This window comes from Calliphora vicina, chromosome 2, assembly GCF_958450345.1.
Source record: "Calliphora vicina chromosome 2, idCalVici1.1, whole genome shotgun sequence".
Classification (NCBI taxonomy): domain Eukaryota; kingdom Metazoa; phylum Arthropoda; class Insecta; order Diptera; family Calliphoridae; genus Calliphora; species Calliphora vicina.
The window spans coordinates 35,518,858-35,541,340 of NC_088781.1; the positions used below are offsets into that span (position 1 = coordinate 35,518,858).

Sequence of the window (22,483 nt, forward strand, 5' to 3'; positions counted from 1 at the left end):
TAGAGCCTACTAGTGATATTCTTACTGTGTTTCCCATTAAATATGTATGTTCCCATTTTGCGTAAAAATTTAACAGTTTTTTCTATTAAAATACAGTTGATGTAACAATAGAATTTTTAATTCATTAATTTAATTTATTAAATTTTATAAATAAAACACATAACTAAAAAACATTTAAATCACTTTCAATTCAATTTGCATTTTTCCCTACGTTACTTTTTACGTTTGCGTAATAAAAACCGGCCTTTAAAGCAAATATTTTTCGGCTCATCATTGTCTAGTATAAATATTTTATAATAAAACCATAAAATTTGGTAGATTTTTTGTGAATATATTTATTTAAAAATTATCACCTGCTAATTAGAATATTTACCCCATATGGTTGTCGTATCGCATTGACGTAGTATTTTAATGAAATTTAAAAACAAATGTTAACAGCTGTTTTATTTTGAGTTATGCCGCTGATATGAATGTATTTCACCCACAAAATACTGAAGTCAAGCACAACGTACCCCAGTAGCATTATCAGCTCAGACACAAGCTGGGCATGAAGACAACAACATATATAAAGATGTGGTTAAATAGCGCATTGTGTAGAATGTGTTAAACGTATTTAACCCAGCAACCTAAACGAACCAGCAAAAATTCGCCAACAAAAAATGATCAATGGCAAAGTGTCTGGTTGGAGGAAAAGATAACAACTATGACTGAATTAAAAAAAAAATGACAAACGCCTCTTTTACTATAAATAAAACAATTGTTTATTTTAATTTTCACAAAAATGTTAAGCACTTTTTTCAAAAAAAGTGTTACTTTTTTAAAAAAGTGTTTATTTTTTTATTTATTTTCTGGCTCCTTTTCTTATGGCACTTTAATAATAAAGACTTAAACAACTAAAACAATGAGATTACAATTAAATTATAAACAATATACAGTTTTTTTAAATTTTTTGCATTTTTTTCTTTCTTTTTTTATGTAAAATTTTAAATTTACAAATATAAATTTGTTTGTATTTGTTTTTTTTTTTTTAAATACAATTTTATGATTAAAAAGAATTTGTACATGTTGTATTTATTTTTTTTTTGCTTTTTTTTCTAATAAATTTTCAAAATTATTGTCATATAATTAAGTTATTACAAAATTTGTTTGTTTTTTTTCTTTTTTAATTTACAATTTATTGTCTTTTTTTGAAAAAGCTTTAATGGAATGAAAGCTTCATTTTAACTTTAACAGTGGGTTAGTTTTTGTTTTTTTGTTTAAATATAAATTTAAGTATTGTTTTTACAAATTGTTTGTTTAAAGCAACATCACATTTAAGAAATGATTTAATATCATATAGTTTTTTGTTTTAAACTTACAAAAGTATAAGGAAAGCTTTAATAGAAAAGCTTTTAAGGATGGGTAACTTATGAAATAATGACTGCAAATAGCTTAAAAGCTATTCAACAATGTTGTATTTAAAGCCTTAACGAAGTTGTATTTTTTTAATTTTACAAAAATATGAAATGAAAGCTTTTGAAAGGTGTTTAAATAAATTTTATTAAAAGCTGTTGAAAGCTTTCAACGAAAAATACTTTAACTATTTTCCAAAAGCTTTTGTTTTAAATTAAATTTCTATAAATTATTATTTTAAAGTGGTTCAGTCCTTAAAGAGTTTTATTTTGTGTGTGTTTATGTTTGTTAAGGAAACTTTTACTTCAAGTCTCTTAAGTTTATTTCTCATCTTCCTTCTTCTTGCGTATTTTACCCTCCGTTTGTATGGTGGCGGTGACGGCATCGAAACAGGAAGCTATTGAGGGCTCAGACTCATCTTGACTATAATCATAACCAGCCATACGAGACAAGGTCAATATATAGGAACAGGCCACCCTTAAAACCGAAAGCTTTGAAAGCTTTTGATTGTTGGAGTAGGAGGGTACAGATTTTCTTAAGGTTTCATAGGCCGCTGAGATAGTATGCACTCTGGAGCGCTCCCGGGCATTGGCCTCAATGCGTCTTTCCCGGGTCATATTTTTATAGTTACGCTGCTGGGGTTTTGAGCAGTTTTTCTGTGAGCCTGAGGTATTTAGAGAAGATTCTTCGTGGGAGGAGGTTAAGGAGAGAGCTGGTGGTGGTACTAGAGTTACAGCAGATTGTTCCGTACAGCTAATGTTAGCGCTGCTGCTTGTGCTGGGGGAACATTTAGTTGGTGTTTGTTCTACAGAAGATTCGCGGGTAAATCTTTTTTTGGGTGTTAAACCCTTTAAAGATGTTTTTTCTTTTGGTGTTTCTGAGCTTTCCACAGGTTTCTTTAACACTAAAGCCAAGGGTTCTTGTTGTTCCTCGCTTACATGTTCTTCATCGATTGGCAGTCTATGCAAAGTGGTAACACCAGGATGTCTTACAAATACCTGGGCCGGATTTGGCATCATTTCATGAGGTAATATCTGACTAGGATCCCATAGCTGTGGTGGTGGTGAGGTTACAGTTACCGCGGGCGGTGTTAAAACTACACCCGAATCGGTATTGGAGGAATAACGTATGCGTTTCTTAAGTGGTCCATTGGACTGGGAGGCGGCCGATTTCTCTTCGACCACCTTCGATGGTTCGCAACTTTTGCGTTTATTGCGCACCAACGATATGGGTGTGACTTTAACTTCCACTGAGTCTTCAGAGTTATCCGTAGGACTACTGGGTTCCATGCGCAAATTATCACTGAAATAGTCATCACCACCTTCAGAGCTGCCCGAACAGAAACCAGCATCGCGATCGTTGGAATGGGGTGAACCTAAAATAGAAATAATAATAATGATAAAATTAATAATTTGTTGCTTAAGTTTTAAATTAAATTTAAATTAACATAAATTTGTTAATATATTTATATACAAAATAAATATAAATACCCTACACAAAGAGAATTGATCTACTAGATATGACAATAAAAAAGCTGACAGAATTGGTTTAAAAATTTAACTAAATTTTGTACAAATTGACATCAATTTTCACAATTTATTATAAAAATTATAGCAAAATTTATGAAATCAAATTAGTTATAGACTAAATAAAAATTTGTTATTAAATTGAGGACAAGTTTTAGCTAAAATTATACAAATAGACACAAATTTTTATACAAATTGTGTAAAAATATTTGTTAATTTATTAACTTCAATAAAAAGTTTTGTGATACCGTAAAAACGTTTAAATTAATCACTCATTTCAAATAAAATTATGTAGCTGAATTTAAATTCGTTTTTGCTGGTCTTTTAATCACTTTTATTTTTATGTTAACTATGTGGTTTAGTTTATTTTAAAATATTTTAATGTTCCCATTTGGACTTTCTATGCCAAGACTACGAGACTCAAAACAAAATTCCCCTGGCTATTGTTTCAAACACGCCTACACAGTTTTAAAGAGGTTTCAAAAACAAGTTTAAGGTGGAAATAGATTTAAAAAAAGGTTTTTGCTACACCGTCATGATTATTTTTTTTTTTTTGTTTTTTTGCAATTAATAAATTTGTTTTTATAAAACAAACAACACAAAAATTGTTAAAATAAATTTAATAATAAAAAACATATTTTAAGACTTAAACCTGATGAGCAAGATTTCAACAAGTGATAAATCTGTGCATTATTACAGGATTTTGTTTTAAGCTGGTTTTATGACCCCTTTTTTCTCATTTTTTGCATTTTGTATTGCAAAGGGAATTTTTACTTTGAATTTAAATTGTTGTGGTTGTTGTTAAATACTTTATAACAAATTTATATTATCATTTAGTTTGCCATTTTCCCCAAAAAAAAATTCAAGTTCAACAAAGCCATTAAACTTGTTAACCTTAAAAAATAAAGCTTACAAACACATACACCAACTTCTTCATACAAAAATAATTTATATTTATGTTTAAATATTTTGCCGCCAGGTTTTCATTTGTGCAAAAAAAATAAAACAACTCAACAGCCATAATATTGCGCTTGCAGTTGAAAAATTCATATTGGCCAGGTTGTTGCTGTTTTTTTTTTTGTTACCTGCCGACACAGTTTCATTGTGGTTGTAACTGAAAAAAAATCAGAAACCTTTAAAACAGCTACGTCATTAAATTTGTATTAAGAAAGGCATGAAGAAAACTTATAACAAGTGTTTCTTTTTGAAATTTTATGGCTGTTTGTGGATTTAGTAAAGCTATAAAGTTTTTATGGATTGCAACACAGGAAATAGAGTTTAATTAAAAAGGATAATTGGTTTTTAATTGAAAAAGAGTTAAATTTAAAGAAAAAATATTGAAAAGATTTGAAAATATCATTAACAATTAATCTTGGGAATTTCCAAAGACGGAATTTGTACAAATTGACACAAATTTGCACAAATTATTATAAGCAATTAGTAAACCAATTCATTGCTTTATTTGTTTAAGTATTAAATAATAATATTGAATTTGTACAAATTTGCACAAATTATTATAAACAATTAACAAAACTATTTATTGCTTTATTTACTGCTGAACTCAATGTGATTTTGGCAAACATTTTGAAATTCACTTGCTCAAATCAACAAATATATAAAACAAAGAGAAAATTTGTTTTAGGTGCTCTAATATTTTATCTTAAATGAAAATTGAAGTAAAACTTTTTGTAATTTCCTAAAAAATTGAACGGTAATTTTTTTTATTGTTGGAGTAGAAAGGTACAGATTTTTCTTAAGGTTTCATATCCCTCCGCGCCTTCGGGCATTGGCCAGGTGATATTTTTATAGTTACACTGCTATGATTTCGAGGAGTCTTTCTGTGAGCCTCAGGTATTTAGAGAAGATTATTCGTGAGAGGAGGTGGATGTTAACATAAAACAAAGAGAAAATTAGTTTTACGTTCTCTATTATTTTGTGTTAAATGAAAATAGAAATACAACCTTTTGAAATTTCCACACAAATTTAACGGTAAAAATTCTTGTTTTAATGCACTATGGGTCAATTTTGATTAAAAATTTTATAATTAAAGTATTATTTTGCAGCTTTAGCTCTGAAAATAATTGTTTTATTTTACAAATTTATGTGGTTTTGCTAAAATTTTGTACAGCACTATGGGCCAAGTTTTTTATAGTAAAAAAATATGTTTATTATCTAGTTAAAATCAACTAAAATATTAAATTATTACGTGGAATATATAAGTGTTTCAAAAATAATAAAATTGCACTATGGGCTGCACTAAATAATGGCTGCTTAAAATTTCCGAAAATAAAAAAAGTTGTATAAATAAAACTTTTTACAAATTCAGCTATATTTCTTTAACTGTTTTATTTCTTAATAATTTCATTTCCAAATTTACAAAACTGTTATAGTCTTCCTTAAAAAAATTCTCTAATTTATGAGGTTTAATTAAAAAAAAATGTTAACATCCTGCTAACCAAAAAACATAACTTAGAAAATCAGATTTTAAGTATTAAATAAAATATAAACTAGAAAAATGTAACTTATTAGATAAACACTTGTTTGAATGACCTTTTTTCTCCCCTTATCTATTATTATATAGCATTTTTTTCTAATTCTAAACATGTATTGAAACTAATCTTCAACATTGTTTCTTTTTTTTAACACCTGTAAAGGATCAAGTCACGTAACGGTGGATGTACAAATAATAATGTGTTTTTCATGGATAAAATATGATGTGAAAATAATCACTTGTTGTCACTTTGGTAACATTTTAGATGTATAGAACGATAAAAAAAGATGATGTAACTTGGGTTACTGTATTGTTTCCTTTTTTTCTGATTACAAAGAAATCAAAAAAAACCTAACAACCCTTAATTGCATCAGTGTTAAATATTAAATCTTGATGAAAGAGGCAGCTGTTTTGATAGCAAGATTTAATGCTGGAATTAAGTGTGGAAATTGATTTTCTTTGTGCTAGAACAAAATTTTTAAGACAAGTGGTGGTGGCTGTAATGTTACATAAGTTTTGTTTAATCACCTGTGATTATTAAGGCTACCTGTTTGCTTTTGATGTTAGGTATTGTAATGTTTTTCTAATTTAATATTTTCTTAAGGATTTCATATAGTCAAAAGTCCAATTATTTTATAGTTTATATAAAACCTCATTTTTATTTAAAATTTTTTAGTTTATTTTTAACTATTACCATTTGGTTTTTGAGTTTAAGTCTTAAAGGTTATCTTATGTAGTAGGAGACGTTTCTTTTTAGACACATGTCTATAGTTTTTTTTTATTTATACAATATTTTATTTTTAATCTAAAACTATTTTAAACGTATTCGTACGTTTAGCAAATGTTCATGATCTTTTGTAGTAAAAAGTCATGCTTATAATACGCATTTAATTTGGTTTCTTTTTAACGTTATCAGTTTTTGAAAATGTAAATATGTACACGTTTTATTTTTTATGAATGAAATCTATAAAAAGGGAGATAATTTAAAAGCAAATAAAGATTTTTAAATTTTTATTTAAAATTTCTAAAAATTGTGTCTCGGTTTAAAAATAGCCATATGAAAATATGTATTTGAAATTATTTTAGAACTAAGTCGGAAATTTTTCAAATCAAAAGCTATTAGGCAAATTTTTAAAAATATTGATGATTTGATTTAACTATAGCTAAAAATATTTAAACTTCTTTGAAAACCCTAACAATTTATTGATAATTTTCCTACAATTTCTTAATGAAAAAACCTTTGCCCAGTAAATACTTTCTATAAATTGCCGCTTGATTTTATAAAAAAAATAAATAAATATTGAAAGAAATTTAAATAAATTATTATTGGCGCCATACTGCATTGACAACTTAAATTGATCATATGAACTAAAAAGAAAAAAAATCATTTATTTGTAGTGAATTAAAACGTATGCAAGAAAAGTATAAAATTGCATGTGAAAAATAATTGAACAATCATAAAAAGACTCAAACACACATCCATATGTACAATAAAAATTAAATAAGAAAGAAATATTTCTCTGTCATATTTGAAACGAAAACAAAAAAAAATCTTCGAAACTTATAACTAAATAAAACATCTGTTGAAATTATGTTTAAGCAAAAAAACTAACAACAGAAACACTACAAACAAACATACACCTCATCAATATCCAAGACATCATCATTATCATACAACAACAAAAACCACAACTTAGCAGCAAAAAATAAACAAAAACATCATCATCTTTTAAATCATAATCAGCATATGAAACCCCAACATTTAAAAAAATATAAAAAAATCAACCTCAAAAGCAAATGGAACAAACCAGCCAGCCAATATTTAGCAAAAAGAAAAAACCAACAGCATCATCAACAACCTCATCATCATCATGAGCGAAATATACTGCCTACAAGCTGTCCAATACATAGGAGCTTCATCATAAAAATGTTCCCGCTTTCCCCCCTGCACAATGTGCGTCATTAATATCTACAATATAATAAAATATCAAAATAAAAAACAAATTTACTTATTGTCTTTTTAAACAATTGAGGGGGCCACAATAAGGTATGACTTTCCAAGCAACCAGCCAGCCAAACATTCATTCATCCATCCAACCATCCATACCATCAATATTTGTGCTCTTACAACTTCATTATTATGTCAATTTTTGTTTTTATTTTATTTTTGCTGTTCACTACTGATCATCATGATGTTGATGAATTTGCTTATACATTTTTGCTGGTTTTTAAATGAAATTATGAGCCATATTTAAATGAAGTATAATTAATTGCTGTTTTGTATTTGTTGTACATTAATATATGCAAAAAATATCGGTGTTTTTTTTTTGGCAATTTTGAAAAATATTTGCCAAAATAACCATTTATTTAATTTGTAAAAAAAAAAGTATGTAGTCAATACAAACCAGGTCTTGGTCATTGAATACCACAGATTTGACACAGATTTGGTTTGTTTTTAGAGAATTCTGTTTTGTCTGGTTTCCTTATAAAATATAAAATGTATTTATTATTATTTAAAATTAAATATATATGTATGTATATTAATCATTATCAAATGGTTACGCTTTGCTAAAAATAGCATACACAAAAAACACAATGCAAGACTTTGAACTAAATTTTACATAATTAAAATAAAATAGAAATTAATAATATATGTAAAAAAAGGAAGATAAATAGATTCAATTTGCAAATATATAACAAAAATTTAGCAATCAAAACTAATAAATAAATAATCAATTAAAACAGACAATTAAGCAACTGCTCTCCCTAAAAACCAACAAAACAACATGGCTGATACTTGCTACTGTTAATGCTCCAACAAAATGTAAACAAAACAACACACAAGCATATACAAAAAAGCAAGATACTCTCTTTGTACAAATGGATGCATAAACAAAATCAAAATGGCTGCCACCCACACAAATTAAACACAGAAAAAACATAAACAAACAAACTCTCTCAAGTAGTGGAGAGCTTAACTAAATATAAACAATATTAACTCTCCTGATTAAAAGAAACAACAACAAAGAACAAACATGTCTGATGTCCTCACAACTGTATAAAAACACTCCAGCATCTGAGATAAAATTAAAACATGGCTGCAAAAGCCAAAAATTAAACTAAAACTCTTAAGTTAAAACCAAATTAGTATAAACACTAATAATACCTAGTAGCTGATAACAATTCTAGATATTTATTCATGTATTTCCTTATTACTCTTACTTACTGTATTTTAATATTTTTATTTTATCTACACACATTTATTTCACTTGTTCATTTTGTATGCTCACCCTCGCCATTTAAGGTTAATTAGGCATAGTTTTGTTTAAGCAAACTGTCATTTAATGTCTTTTTTTTCTTTGCTAGTTATTGACAGAAATTTGTGATTTTCTATATATCCTTTACCTTATAAACAATATACTCAAATAAGTAAGGAATTTTGTGGAAAGAAAAGAAAAACTTTACAAAAAAAAAATGAAAATAAAAAAATGAATTGTTTAGTTAAAATACCAAAGTTGGTCAACGACGATGTCAAAGATGACATGTGGAAAATTATATTGTATGAGAATAATACAATGAACATTTTATTTCAATCTTTGAAAGCAAGATTTTTTTTTTTGTTCATATTATTTAACTCATTTACCATAAATGGTGGAAAAAAAGTCTAAGATAATAAGGGGTATGCACTAGAAAAGGCAAAAAAAAGAAGAAGTAAAACTAAGCAAACTAAGAAGAAAACTTAATAAAGGAAATTATCAAAAAAATCTAAACTTTACTCCAGGTTGTTAATATTTGTTACATCTTTCGTGATCTCTTACCTATTGTAAATAATGGACATATATTTTTACATAGTGTAAAATGTTTGCTTTACATAAGATAATGTTAGAAAATTAAAATGTTGTGTGTAAAATATCATTTATCAAGATTTTTACATTGTTTACATTATGTAAATAATAGAAAACTAAATTCTATATAGTAATCAATAAAGATATTAAATGTAAATTTAAAAATTATACTTTTTTATACTGCACAATGAAAAATATGAATATAAACAGTAAAAATATGTTGTTTACTCAGTGTACTTACAATATAATAATTAAGGTGGAATTAAAAATTATTTTTTTTTTTGATTTTTTTTACATTTACAAGATGTAGACTAAAGAAAACGATTGTTTACATTGTGTAAATAACATAATGCAGAAAAACTGAGAAACTTAATTTTGTACAAACAAAATTTTACAATTTTTTACATTATTTACAAAAAGTAAACAATTAATAAAAATTGTTTACATAATGTAAACAATATAAAATGATTGAAAGTAACTTAAAAACGAACGAATTTATATTAAAAATGGTGAATCATAATTATTTTTACATATTTTACATTTTTTTACATTATTTACAAAATGTAAACAATTAATAACAATTGTTTACATAATGTAAACATTATAAAATAATTGAAAAACACTTAAAAATTAAACAATTTTATATTAAAAATCAGATCTAGTAATTTTTTACATTGTTTTTAAAATTTTTATAAACAAAATAAAAAAAATGTTTAAACATTTTACAATTCATTTTACACTATAACATTTAGCTGGTTATCTTTAAGTAAATTGCTATAAACCAACATTAATTTGTTAAAAACTTTATTGCAACACACTTGTATAACAACACAGCAGACAGGCGTCACATTTTACTACACCCCCTTCCTTTAAAAGATTCATAATAACTTTATTAATATTCCCCCCACAATTCCTTTTATTTAAACATATTGCTGGATAACAACTGTTTTACAACTCTCTCGCTCTCTATCTCTCTTACACACAGTTACAGTTACATTTCCATATATATTTCTATTGTTTAAGCTTTTTTTTATTACAACAATGAGTATGGCAACAAAAACAGATGATGATTATGATGAAAATCTTGCTTTTATTTTATTGTCATCTCCTTGTTTTATTGCTCTTTTGTGGAGAATCATGAACAGGAGTAGGGGCCAGGAGAGGAAGTGGTAAAATTTATGATTGTTGTTGTAGTAGTATTGTTAAATTTATTGTCAACTGAGATCGATTGTTGTAGTTGTTGGAACAAATGTAAAACATTTGTTTACTTTACATACATTTTTGGTAAATTGAGCAATAAAACAACAATTTACGTTGTGTATGGTAAAAAAAAAATATATATTTTTTTGTTTGTTAAATAGTTAGAGAGTAAAGTGGTGTTAACTTTATTTTAAGTTTGTTGTTTTTGTTAAACATGTGTTGTAATGTAGTTTGTTACATGTAGTAGTAGCAGAGTGAGTGTAAACTTGGTAAGCACTCAGATGACTAATAAAACAGATGAGGTTTGTTTGTTGTTGTTTTTTTGCAGCGTCTAACAGTAGTGTAAACTAATAAAGTTGTTTACTTTAAAAAACAGCTGTTTTTTGTAAACTTAATCTGTAGTTTTTATTTGTTTTTGAAATAAATATAACTTGGAAATTGTTATTTTAAAACATTTGTTTTTTTTAAGAATTTTAATTAATTTTATATTGGTCAAACAAATCACCTTTAAAATTACACATTAAAATGTTTCAATTTAAAACATGTCATGTCAAGTTTTGGGGTTTCGTTAAGAAAAAAAATAAACATGTTTATTAATTGTTTAAAAAACTTTATTGGAATAATTAGCCATTGTTGTAACAGTTGCCAAAACGACAATACAATAACAAATATTAAAAGCAACTAACTAACAAATGCCATGTTGTCGTCCATCATTTAAATGATTGCAAAACATTTATTATGTTTTTCCTTTATTGTTTGAAAATATGTACATACATACTTTTTTGTTCAGCTTTATTAAAAACGTTTAACGCATTTTTAATTAATCATGCCATGGCGCTTGGAATAATTGATTTCATGTTGTTGTAGTTTTAGTACAAGTTGGCACTTGATATTATATGGTTGGTTGGACGTATGTAAATGTTAGTGGTAATTGAACAGGGTAAATTATAAGGAAGTGGCAATAAAATATAACCATTTTAACCCCCATAAACAATATGTCTTGTTTACATTGTTTACATTAGGTCAAATATGTAAAGAATTACAATTTTTTTTAAGTTTTTATTTAATTATGACAAATTATGGAAAGAAGAGAATATGTGTCATTATTTACCTAATGTAAACAATGTAAAAATGAAAAATGTAATACATATTTATTAATATTGTTTTTGAAATTCCTGAAAATAAAGAATTTTTGGTTAAACAACATTATTTACCTCATGTCAATAATGTAAACAATTACCAATTTGTTGATTTAAGGTAAATTAGAATAAGAAAAGTGTATTTTTCATTATTTACCATATGTAAACAATGTGCTAAAGTAAAGTAAATAAAATATATTTCTCAATAAAATGGATTTAAAGTAAATTTTACCTAAATAAGCTATTAGTTTCATAGTTTACATTTTTACACTATGTAAAGTATATGTAAATAATTATATTTCTTTGAGAAATATATTTTGGACTGAAATTCTATTACGAAAATGGATTTATTTAATTGTTATACAATTATTTACCTTATGTAAATAAAAACATGTAAATATTGTAAATATCCTATTTTTTCTTTAAACCTTAATTATAACAACTATAGCAAGATTTGTGTTATAAGTATTTAATGGTTTCTTGAAATTACTTTAAATTTATTCTTGTACTAATGCTTATTTAAAGTCAACTTTAGTTCTAACTAAAGTCGCCATGGAAATTATGAATCATTTTTTTTGTTTGTTTACTTATAATTTTCGTTCTAAATATATTTGCAATTAAATGAGTGGGCTTTTGATTGATTTGATGTTAAAAATATCACAAATTTCCTTTAATTGTCATCATTAAAATAAATAAGAATTTGATTTTTATGATGAGTAGTACTAGAGAGTCTGCGGTTGGCGGTAGGTAGGTACGTTTATACATTTGTCGCATTTGTAAAGACGTCTAATAAAATGATGTTGATGATGATGCTGTTAATGGGGTGGTGGTGGTAGGTATGATTAAATTGAAATTTATTTTTATTTCATCTATTTTTATGCTACAGCTAAAGAATAAAGAATTTAATATTAATCACTTCCTTAGACACACATATTTCCCCGATGATTAAAGGCAAAACAAAAATATAAGAAACAGTTTAATCATAAACAAGTGATGACGATTAAAAAATCTGTAATTTTAATGGCAAAAGAAACCACTAAAGATTTGTTTTTACTCTCAAATGCCTCTCTTTTTTATTTATATATGCATTTCTTTTTAATTATTAAAAGATTTACAAGTATTTTTCTTAAATATGTACAAAAAATTATCAGCAAAAATGTAAGAAATGAAAAACCAAAAAAATTCGTAGTATTATTTTGTGGCGCCACATGGCAATCACATTAGTTTTTACTACTCATCTGTTTTGTATTTTCCCCCGTTTGGATCCCTTTTGCTATTCTTATTTTTCCCTGTGTAGACAAAACATATCACATACAGCATCGATGAAATAATATTCAGGCAGAAATCTTATAACCACCATCATCGTCGTAATCATCATCAGCTTCATCCCCATTTAACCACCCATTTCATGTTGTTCTGGGTGTAGTACTATTTTTTCGTAATTCTTCGTTTCAGTAAAACCCACATTTATGACACACAGCTGTGTCATCTCGTTTTGTATTTTTTTTCTTGTACTTTTTGTCAGCTTCTGTTTTTATGTGTTTTATAAACAAGATTTTTATTTAAGTTTTTTTTTGTTCTGTTCAAGCAGGAATTTGTTAGCCACCATCATCTACATCTATCTACCTCCCATTTGCCCAGTGTCTCTTTTACATTGTTATTTAAATTTCCCTACAACTCCAAATTCATATTGCTCTGCTGCTGCTCATTTGGGGAATAAATGAAATAAAAACAACAGCTTCAAAAAATTGTGAAAACGTCAGTGTGTCTATAATTTTTTTTTTTTTGGTTCGATTGGATTTTGCCAATTTCTTTTTCGTTTTGCTTTTGCTGGAAAAAAGTTTTTCATTCTGATTTTTTATGTTGGAATTTTATTTATTTTTTTGTCTTTTTTTGTTTCCTTTCTTTTTGAGTAATAGAGACCATAATTTGTTAAAGTGTAAATTTTTGTAGCCATAATGTTTTGTATGATTGTTTGAGTGTGTGTGTTGTGGCGCCATCTGTTTTGTTATAGCAAGTTTTTTGTTGGCAGCTTTTTTTAAATTTTATAAATATTTTTTGGTGTAATTGAGTGGAGTGTCAGACAGATTATGATGGAAGGGAGGGGGTGTTTGGTAAGGAGACTTACTGAATTAATCATTTCATTTGTTACATTGTTTGTGGAAATATTGAGGAAATAAATGTTTAAAGTGCAGATGGCTAAATTAAATGCTTGGGCGTCTTTTGTTACACCTTAAAGTATGCTATGCATTTTTAGGGGAATTATATTGTTAAATAATGAGCGAAAGAGAGAGGCTCATTATGGAGCAACATGATTTCCTTAAAAGTATACAGCATACGTTTAGGCTTACTTAAGGGATGATGTCTAAGCTAATGCTAACATAAAATAATAGTTTGTCCGATGATTTGCCTTTATTGGAATTATGCAAATAAAGAGAGAAACTGAGAGCTTACTAAATAGTGTTAATATCTTGACATAAATGAGTTAAATAAAAGTTGTGTTTGGTAATATGTAATACCAAAATTTAAAATTTATTAAAATTTAAGAAAAGTTCAAAGGTCAATGAATAAAATACAAAATCAATTTTTTAAATTTAAATAATCTTCAAATAATTGCATGTTCTGGTTATTTAATTCTCAAAAATTTAGGTAGATTTGTTTACAAATTATTCATATTTTTGCTAATTGTTGTTTTTTTTTATCGTTTGAGACAAACACAAAAATGTCAGGAAAAAATTAAATAATGACAAACGAAATGAAATGGAAAAAATCAAAGTATTTAAGTAAAAAAAATAAATATCAGATTACACCTTAAAAATCAAGATAGTAAAACAGAAAAAAATATATTAAAATAAATGCAAAAAATACACAATATTTTTGTGTATGTTTCACATTAATAGCTGACACCTGTTGACACTTTTTTGCGTGTGTAATTTATACAAACAGTCAGCCAGCCAGCCACAGACAAGCAAATGAAATGCAATATAAATATGTATAAAAATAAAAAAATTCGGGGTTGTATTGAATTTTGTAATGAATTTTTAACACATTTCTTTGCAATTTGCTTAAACGAAAAATCCGAAAGAAGAAAAAAAATTAAATAAACATTAAATAAATTGGCACATTGACTTATCGAATTTCAACAAACCAGCAAAAAAACGAAAGAAACAAAAATTTGCTTTTTTAATTAAAAGAAACCTTTGGAAAAATATAAGAAATTTTTAAACTATTTTTACATTCTTAGCAAAAAAAAATAGAGAAAATTAGTTTAAATTAAGAACAAAAAAAGGTTTTTAAACTTTTAAAGGTCGTTAACAAAATGTTTTGAAATGTCATAAAAAACGTGCTACATTTATGGAGATTTTGTGTTAAAAAATTGATTTTATTTACATTAAGTTCATTCAACGTTTTATTTATATAAAGCTTCTTCTCAATATAATTAATTAAATATTATATGTATTTTTGTTTTAATAATGATAAGCTATTAGCATAAATTTTGATGCCTTAAGTTATGCTACATTATGAGTTTTAAAGCATGAGCGAGAGAAAGAGAGCTTAATATGATCTTTAAAAGGTGTGTGTCTAAGCTAATATATGTACATAATTAAGATAAAAACTAGGAAGAAAAATTAAAAACCACTAAGTAAAGAGAGTAAAAAATCTTAGATAAATTCTTCAATAATTTTTTTTCTTTTTTCAACTCAATTTATTTTTCCAAATTATTTATTTTAATTTACGTTTTTCAACAATTACATTATATTTTTGTATTTCATTATTGTTTGCTTTTTTGTAAATTATTTTAATTTATTTCTTATTTTTAGGAAATTTTTTGTTTTCTGACCATTCATTGTTCTCTCTATTTCGCTGGCTTCAAATTGTTATTATTTGTTTATAGTGTGTATTAATGTTATTATATTTTTATTGTTAAGTGGGTGTTTATTATTGTATGTATTTTCAATATTTGTTTTTTTACTTGATTTCAAATAATAAACAGGTGTGTTGGTGCTTTTTTACGAGTATAATTGAATATAAATAATTTTTTTTGTGTAGTTTATACTTTATAATTGTTTAAATTGATTGCTTAATTTGGGGTTAATTTTTATGGTCATGTGTGTATATTAAAATAAGTTTTATAGCTGTATTAATAGTGTTAATAGTTGTCTAGACTTTAAGGGAAGAATTTGCATAATGTGTGAAATAAAGAATTGCCGACGGCTTTTTGGTAATTTATTAGAAGATACTTTTGCTAATTTTGTTTAGAGTAAAAATAAAAATAACCAATAAAAATTAATATTTTAAAAACTCTTTAGAAAGGGAAATTGAACTTAAGGAAGATCACTAAAAGGCAATCGATCTCTAATAAGTGAAACTAGGGATAGATCATTGCAAGTCAAAATATATTTATATGTGTAGAAAAGCAAAAGCAAAGCAGTGATATATGTTTAACTTAATTTTATGTTTTTCAAACTTGTTTAAAAAATCTTTAAAGTGCAAGATCATTATTCCCATATGAACATTTTTAGCTTAGATGAGAGATGATTATAAATAACAAAGAGAAAAGGAAATCAAACTATACATGGCAAGGGTGATCACTAAAATGCAAATGAACGCAAATGAATTTATGAGGGAAAAACTTAATTAAAATGAAATCAGTATTAGCCGTCGCTTGAAAATATTTTATATTTTTTCCAATTTAAAAAGAAATTAAATTGTTAAAAAAAAGATTTTAAATGTTGAGGAATAATTTTTTTATAAAAATTTTAATAGAAAAATACTTAAGAATTAAAAATGTACTTCTAAATTTTTTAAAAAATATCAAATGTTTTTTTCAAAAATTACAAAATGTTTATGAAAGATTTGATAAAAAATATTTTTTTAACCAGATTTTAAGGTTAAGAAAATTTCTGTTTTTTTTTATAATACAATAGATTTTAATACAGTCGCATTAAAATTTAATACATCTACATTTAAAAAATCTGAAATTTTATAAAATTTATCAAAGAAAAAAAAATATTTGAAATTTCAAAAAATTTAAAATTTTTTCATTGATTTTTTGAAAATTTTACAATTTGATAGGAAAAAAATTCTAAGGATCGAAAATTTTTTCTTTTGAAATTTTTTAAAAAAATGATTTCACTTTGAAGCGTATTATTTTACAATTGGGGAGCTCAAAACTAATTAGAAAACTATTTTATATTTGCCTTAACATTTTTATAGTAAATGTAATAATGCCGACGCTTCACGCATTACTGCTGCGTTTGGCTAGTTTTAACTTAATGTACGATCATCACATTTCAAGTTATGTAAAAGATCATGCGCTATTTAATTGTAAAAATGTACGGTCTCCAAAAGTTAAAGGAGGTTGAAAACTAATATAATTTAAAGCGTAAAAACTCTAGTTAAATTTAAATTTTGAAGAAAGTGATCTTCATTTTTAATTTTCGAAAAATAGTTAAAAATCTAAAATATGTGCCTGAATAATAAATTGGGCGCATAATGAAATCAGTAATTGATTTCAAATTGCTAAAAGTGGTAGCCAAAAATCTCTGGGTAAATTATAACGATCTTCAGCTTCTAGAAAAAGTGATCCTCAAATTTGTTCGGACAACAGTTATAAAGTTTAAACTAAATTTATATTAAAAAGAGATGAACTTGAAATTAATAATTGTTTAAGAAACTCCGAAGCTATACAAAAATATATATAATAAGGAACAAGTGATCTTTCCCAAATTTAAAAGATTTATAAATTGATAGTAACATTAATCCTTCAACTCTCTTTGTGTATTATACCAAATTACTTTTATATAAATTTATAAAAATTCTTCAAAAAGTTTCTGAAACTTACCTTTCATTATAATCGCTGATAACTCGGAAGCATTTAAATGCATATAAAGATTTTCCGCAGAGGTTGTGGTGGATGTTGTTAAATCAGCAGCCATATTAAAGCGAGGTATTTGTCACTAATAATTGAAGTATAATCCCAATCGATAAAAGTTTTAAAAACTTAAAACCTTTGATAACAAAATTGTATCTGTATGTTATAAGAAGTAATCCAAAGTTTGTTCTTTTTTTGTATATTAAAAAAAAGTAGTGAGCGCGTAATCCAAAAAATATAGGCGGGCGTTTGTTTGATGAAATATTTTGCACTTGTTATATGTTTATCTTTAAATTGTTTGTTTATATCGGTTTAAAGATGTTATTGTTATTAATTTAAAACACCACACTTTAATAATTTGTTAATACATTTTTAACAAATTCATAATATTTTAACATTATTGTATGTTGGAAAATTTTCCTTTTTAATATGTATGTTTATAAATGTAATTTCGCACAATTTAATTTTTTTTTTGTAAAATATTTTATTTCCAAAAAATATGTTTAATATTTCCGTTTGTTTGCTTTTTTCAAAATTATTATTTTTTCTTTTCAAAAGAACAACATGTGTTATATTAAATTTTGTACACACGCGCTATCAACATCCGTCAGCATTTGTAGTCGTTAACGGACTGAAATGTTTGCAAGCACTACTCTACGACAAATGCTGTGTAAACACTTCGCACAATAACGTATGGCCCGGCAAAGAAAGCCATGGCCCGCCCGGCTTTACCAGCAACTTAACAATGAATGATCGATCGAACCTGAACGTCATACCGCACAAACACACAAACCTTAAAAACAAACACCCACTCTATAATAAAAATAATAAACGAGAAACTACCCATCGAACTCACACTAGTTGTGTATAGTAAGCAACATGTTTGTTGAGTTTGAAATGACTCAACAAATGTTTAAGAAGTGTTGTTGTTGTGGGTTTGTTTGCATCTTCTTGCAACAAATTTGTATTTTGCATACATGCTGTTGTTGTTGTGGCTCTTCTTAATTGGCGCCTGCATTGAAGTCATTTTACACTTTGTTGTTTGTGTAAAATTTTTGCATTTCTCGTTTGAGGTTGCATACGGTTCGGGTCATTCCTCGTTTTTCACAATTTCTTAGATTTAACCAAGTTCGTTGGCAATCGTGTGTGTGTAATCACACCTTTTTCTGTAGTCGTATCTTTTCTCATGTATTTCTTGTTGTTGTCATTCTCTATTCGTGTGTTGAAATTTTTATGAATGAAAATTGTTTTATTGCCGCTGGTTGCTTTATTTTGTCTTGTAGCAGTTTGAAATACAGAGCAAGTCAATTTTTATATAGCATGCGATATTTTTCTATCAGCTGAATGCCATTTAAACTGAAGTGCATGTGTACCTTTGTAGCTATTGCGTCTATTAGTTGGTTTGAGTTAGAAATGATAAGATAATAAACATACATTTTTGGTCATTGGCTGTTATGACATTATATTCAAAACATTTTGCAATCTTTTATAAAAAGGCTTATTGATTGCAAAGTTATGAAACTTTATTTTAATAATTTTAATTAGTATTAAGAAAAAATATGGTTTTTAATTTAGTATTTAAAACAGGAAACAAGGGAGACAATTTTTAACCAGTTCAATTTATTATAACTACAGAGGATACTTCAATTAAGTCAAAACAAGCTGATAACAATTTGTTGAGATTTTTATAATTTCCTTTTCGAATTCAAGATATTTGTCAAAAGATCTTTATTGAAAACGGTTACGCAAATGAGGTATATTATAACGACTAGTGAAAGTGGTAAGATAAGGAATGATAATTCCATTATTATATTATTATTATATATATAAAACACAAAATATGTTTCTACCTACATATGTCCGTTATAGACTCTGAAACCATCCAACCAATGAGCTCCAAACCGGTTTCAATGGAAAGGCATTTTTGTGAAGATGGTTTTAGACACTGCATTCCTGAAGTCTATTTTTGAATTCTTCCATAAAAATATGTTTCCCAATTTTAAACTTTTTAAAATTTGTGATTCTTGAAATTTTGTGTAGATTCACTAACAAGGGATTTTTGGAAATTCGAATTTTAAGGGAGTACAAATGGGTAAAAACGGTAAAAATAGTATCTCTATATCTCGTAACTAATAAAGCTAATACCAAAAATTCAACTTAATCTAAATTTATTGAAAAAATATGTGGTTTTGTATAAAACGGGCTAAACCATTTTTTGTATCCGATATCCCAGAAATTTAATTTAAATGGAATTGCAGCCTTTAAACTAATTTCAAACGGATTCCAAAATCCATTTTGAAATTTGAAAGTATAGAGGGTCAAATTCATTCCTCTTCTTGGTACTTTTTTCACAAAAATATTTTTTATGTAAGAAAAATATTATCGTAGTAGCACACCCTGGGTATCCGCTAGTACATAATACTTTCCTTATTATGGCAATGAAGAGTTTGAAAAGACATTCTCAGTAAAACCTTGGGAATTATCTACAATTACTAAATAACATAATTTTCTATAACGACTACAACCATCTACATTACCTAAAAGTAGTCGAAAAATAACTTATTAATTTGTATGATCATATTCTGTTTTTGCTGATAAAGGCTTCTGTGAGTTCTTACTATCAATAAAATATTAAAGTCATTACTTGCAATTAGTTTTAGTACATAATATCAAAATAATGAGTTATCTATAATCGGTTGTGGTAAGTATAGGGTGATTCATTTAAAGTTTTTTACAGTTACCATATTTTTATTCAGCTGTATAAGGAAAATCATCGTGCTGTGAGATATTGCAAAGATAAAGAGACATCATTTTGGTGAGCAGCTAATATCGCGTTTCGCAATTGTCATAGATTGTGTGATATCACAGCTCTGCATTGCTTTCTTTGAAGTCAATTGGACCTTCCGAATGGATCACATTCAGCGTAGCCGCGGCCAATATTTGAATAAAATTGTCTTTAAAAGGTAAATGTCTGAGATGATTCCTTCGGGTCATAATAAAGATTCCCACATCCAGTTATATTTTAAGTGTTTTATTTAAAATAAGAAAAATCAAAATTAATCAACATATACTTGTCTCTGACATCACTGTTTTAAAATAATGAGTTCAAATGCTGTTACTCATTACTTGTTAATGAAAGTTTTTGCTTGAAAAAATATGTAAATATTTTAAAAACTTCCATGAATGAATGTACGGAGGTACATAGCTAGATCGTCATAGAATCTTATGAGGATCCAGATATTTCATATCAAGTGAACCAACTTTTGAAATCGGTTGAAAATAGCCTTCAAGGAAAATATCTATGTTTTCTTTTGAGAAAAAAGGGCCCATTTTGAAAAACAAAATCGGAAAAAATTTTGATTTCGGAAAAAAAAAAATTTTTTAAATTTTTTTTCCAATGATTGAAGAAATAGCTATGTAAACTATTTGGGACACATTTTGCTAGGAACAATACAAATCAATACTCAGAATACAGGCACGGTTCTAGGTCAACCAATCGTGTTTTAAATAAAGTAAAATTTATTTTACATTTTTCTTTTTTCCTTTTTTATATGAAAACTTTTCGGTCTTGGGGGTTTCCTATTCCCCCTGGATTCGCTCCTGTCAGATTATTTATCAATATTCCAGAAATACAAACTCAATTTACCCCATATTTTATGGTGGTAGGTATAAGAGTATTGGAACAAGGTTCCAAGAGTATAAGATCATCAGTTGCTAGAATAGCTTCAATCAAACTCCGGCGAAGATTTGTGAATTTTGTTTTCGCTTTGAAAAATGTATGTTCTGCCGATCTACGTCTGTTATTTTAACTTCAAAGATTGATGAATATATGGTGGATATTAAAACGTCCATGATGAGGCAAAGCTTCAGTGAACATTAGACAGTGTGTTACTTTATTTATGTGCTACAAAGTTCATAAAACTAGTAATTGTATTTACAATAATACCCCGGTTTGCGTCGCAATTGGGACCGGAGAAACGACACGCAAACCGAAACATGATTTTCCATACATTTGTATTGATTTTCATTTCATTGGTTCCGAGATTTATAATTTTAGCTAAAATAATTAAAAAAACGACTCAAATCGAAGCCATGCGTTGCAAACTGAAACAAAAACGACGCAAACCGAAGCACTAGCGACGCAACTTCGAAGCACTAGGAAAGCTCTACGAAATCAAAGAAATTTAAAAAAAAACGCAACTTCGAAACGACGCAGAACGAAGCGACGCAAACCGAGGTATTGGTGTATAATAAATGCAAATATTAGTAAATCTGTGTTGTATTTCCGATGACTATTTTCAGGATAAAGGAATAAGAGTGTTTGACAATTTTCACTATATATAATAAATTATTACCTGCAAAACAAAAAAAAAAACAACAGTAAAATTTAAATAAGAAACTTGTGTTTTTCCTTAATGTCTATCAATAAGTCACAACATATAGTTAAAGTATTCTATACGACTGTGCTGAATATTATAAACCCTGCTATGTATAAAACTATTTTGGCTTTGACGAAATCGTTCGCCACTCAAAACACCACAAATCGTCAAACTACTCGTATGTTCATAACATTTTTGAACGATTTCTGTTCTAATTCGTTCATTATTATCCCAAATTATTCCAATAAATGGGTTATTAATCATTAGCCTTTTGTGGGAACTTTCACAGATTTTAGGCGTATGCATTCCATATCTGCTTTTACAAAAACAATCACCTAAAAGCTTTATACAAATGTTTATACAATTCCATTCAATCATTTTTATTGTAAATAGACTTTTAAACTAGATGAGATCACCGCTCATCGATCGTGACCAAAGAGTTTAAGATTTACAAAATTACACAAACAAAACCCAAAAATAAATACATATCCTAATGCAAAACCCTTTACCATTAACGCCATGCTTTTACTGTATGTTAATTCCGATCTTTGCCTCGTAACGACTTTCAGATTATACAACTCCCTTGCTTGCTTACCAAACAGCCATGTGGTGTTATGAACGTACGAATGAACGCAC

General features: G+C 26.9%; 1 protein-coding gene across 1 annotated transcript; it reads right to left on the reverse strand.

Annotated features, from left to right (window-relative positions):
• Window positions 1-1,124: 1,124 nt before the first annotated feature.
• On the reverse strand, window positions 1,125-18,263 carry net. The gene is made up of 2 exons (XM_065501320.1): window positions 17,439-18,263; window positions 1,125-2,767 (listed from the first exon to the last, which is right to left on the reverse strand). Exons 1-2 carry the CDS (start codon window positions 17,530-17,532, stop codon window positions 1,713-1,715), a joined length of 1,149 nt encoding a protein of 382 aa, XP_065357392.1. The 5' UTR covers window positions 17,533-18,263; the 3' UTR covers window positions 1,125-1,712.
• Window positions 18,264-22,483: the final 4,220 nt, after the last annotated feature.

Bases quoted from the DNA above. Each gene is read 5' to 3' on its own strand.
- net (XM_065501320.1), bottom strand. From the start codon at position 17,532: ATGGCTGCTGATTTAACAACATCCACCACAACCTCTGCGGAAAATCTT. The intron at 2,768-17,438 runs GTAAGTTTCAGA...TTTCTATTTTAG, and splicing joins ATCAGCGATTATAATGAAAG to GTTCACCCCATTCCAACGAT.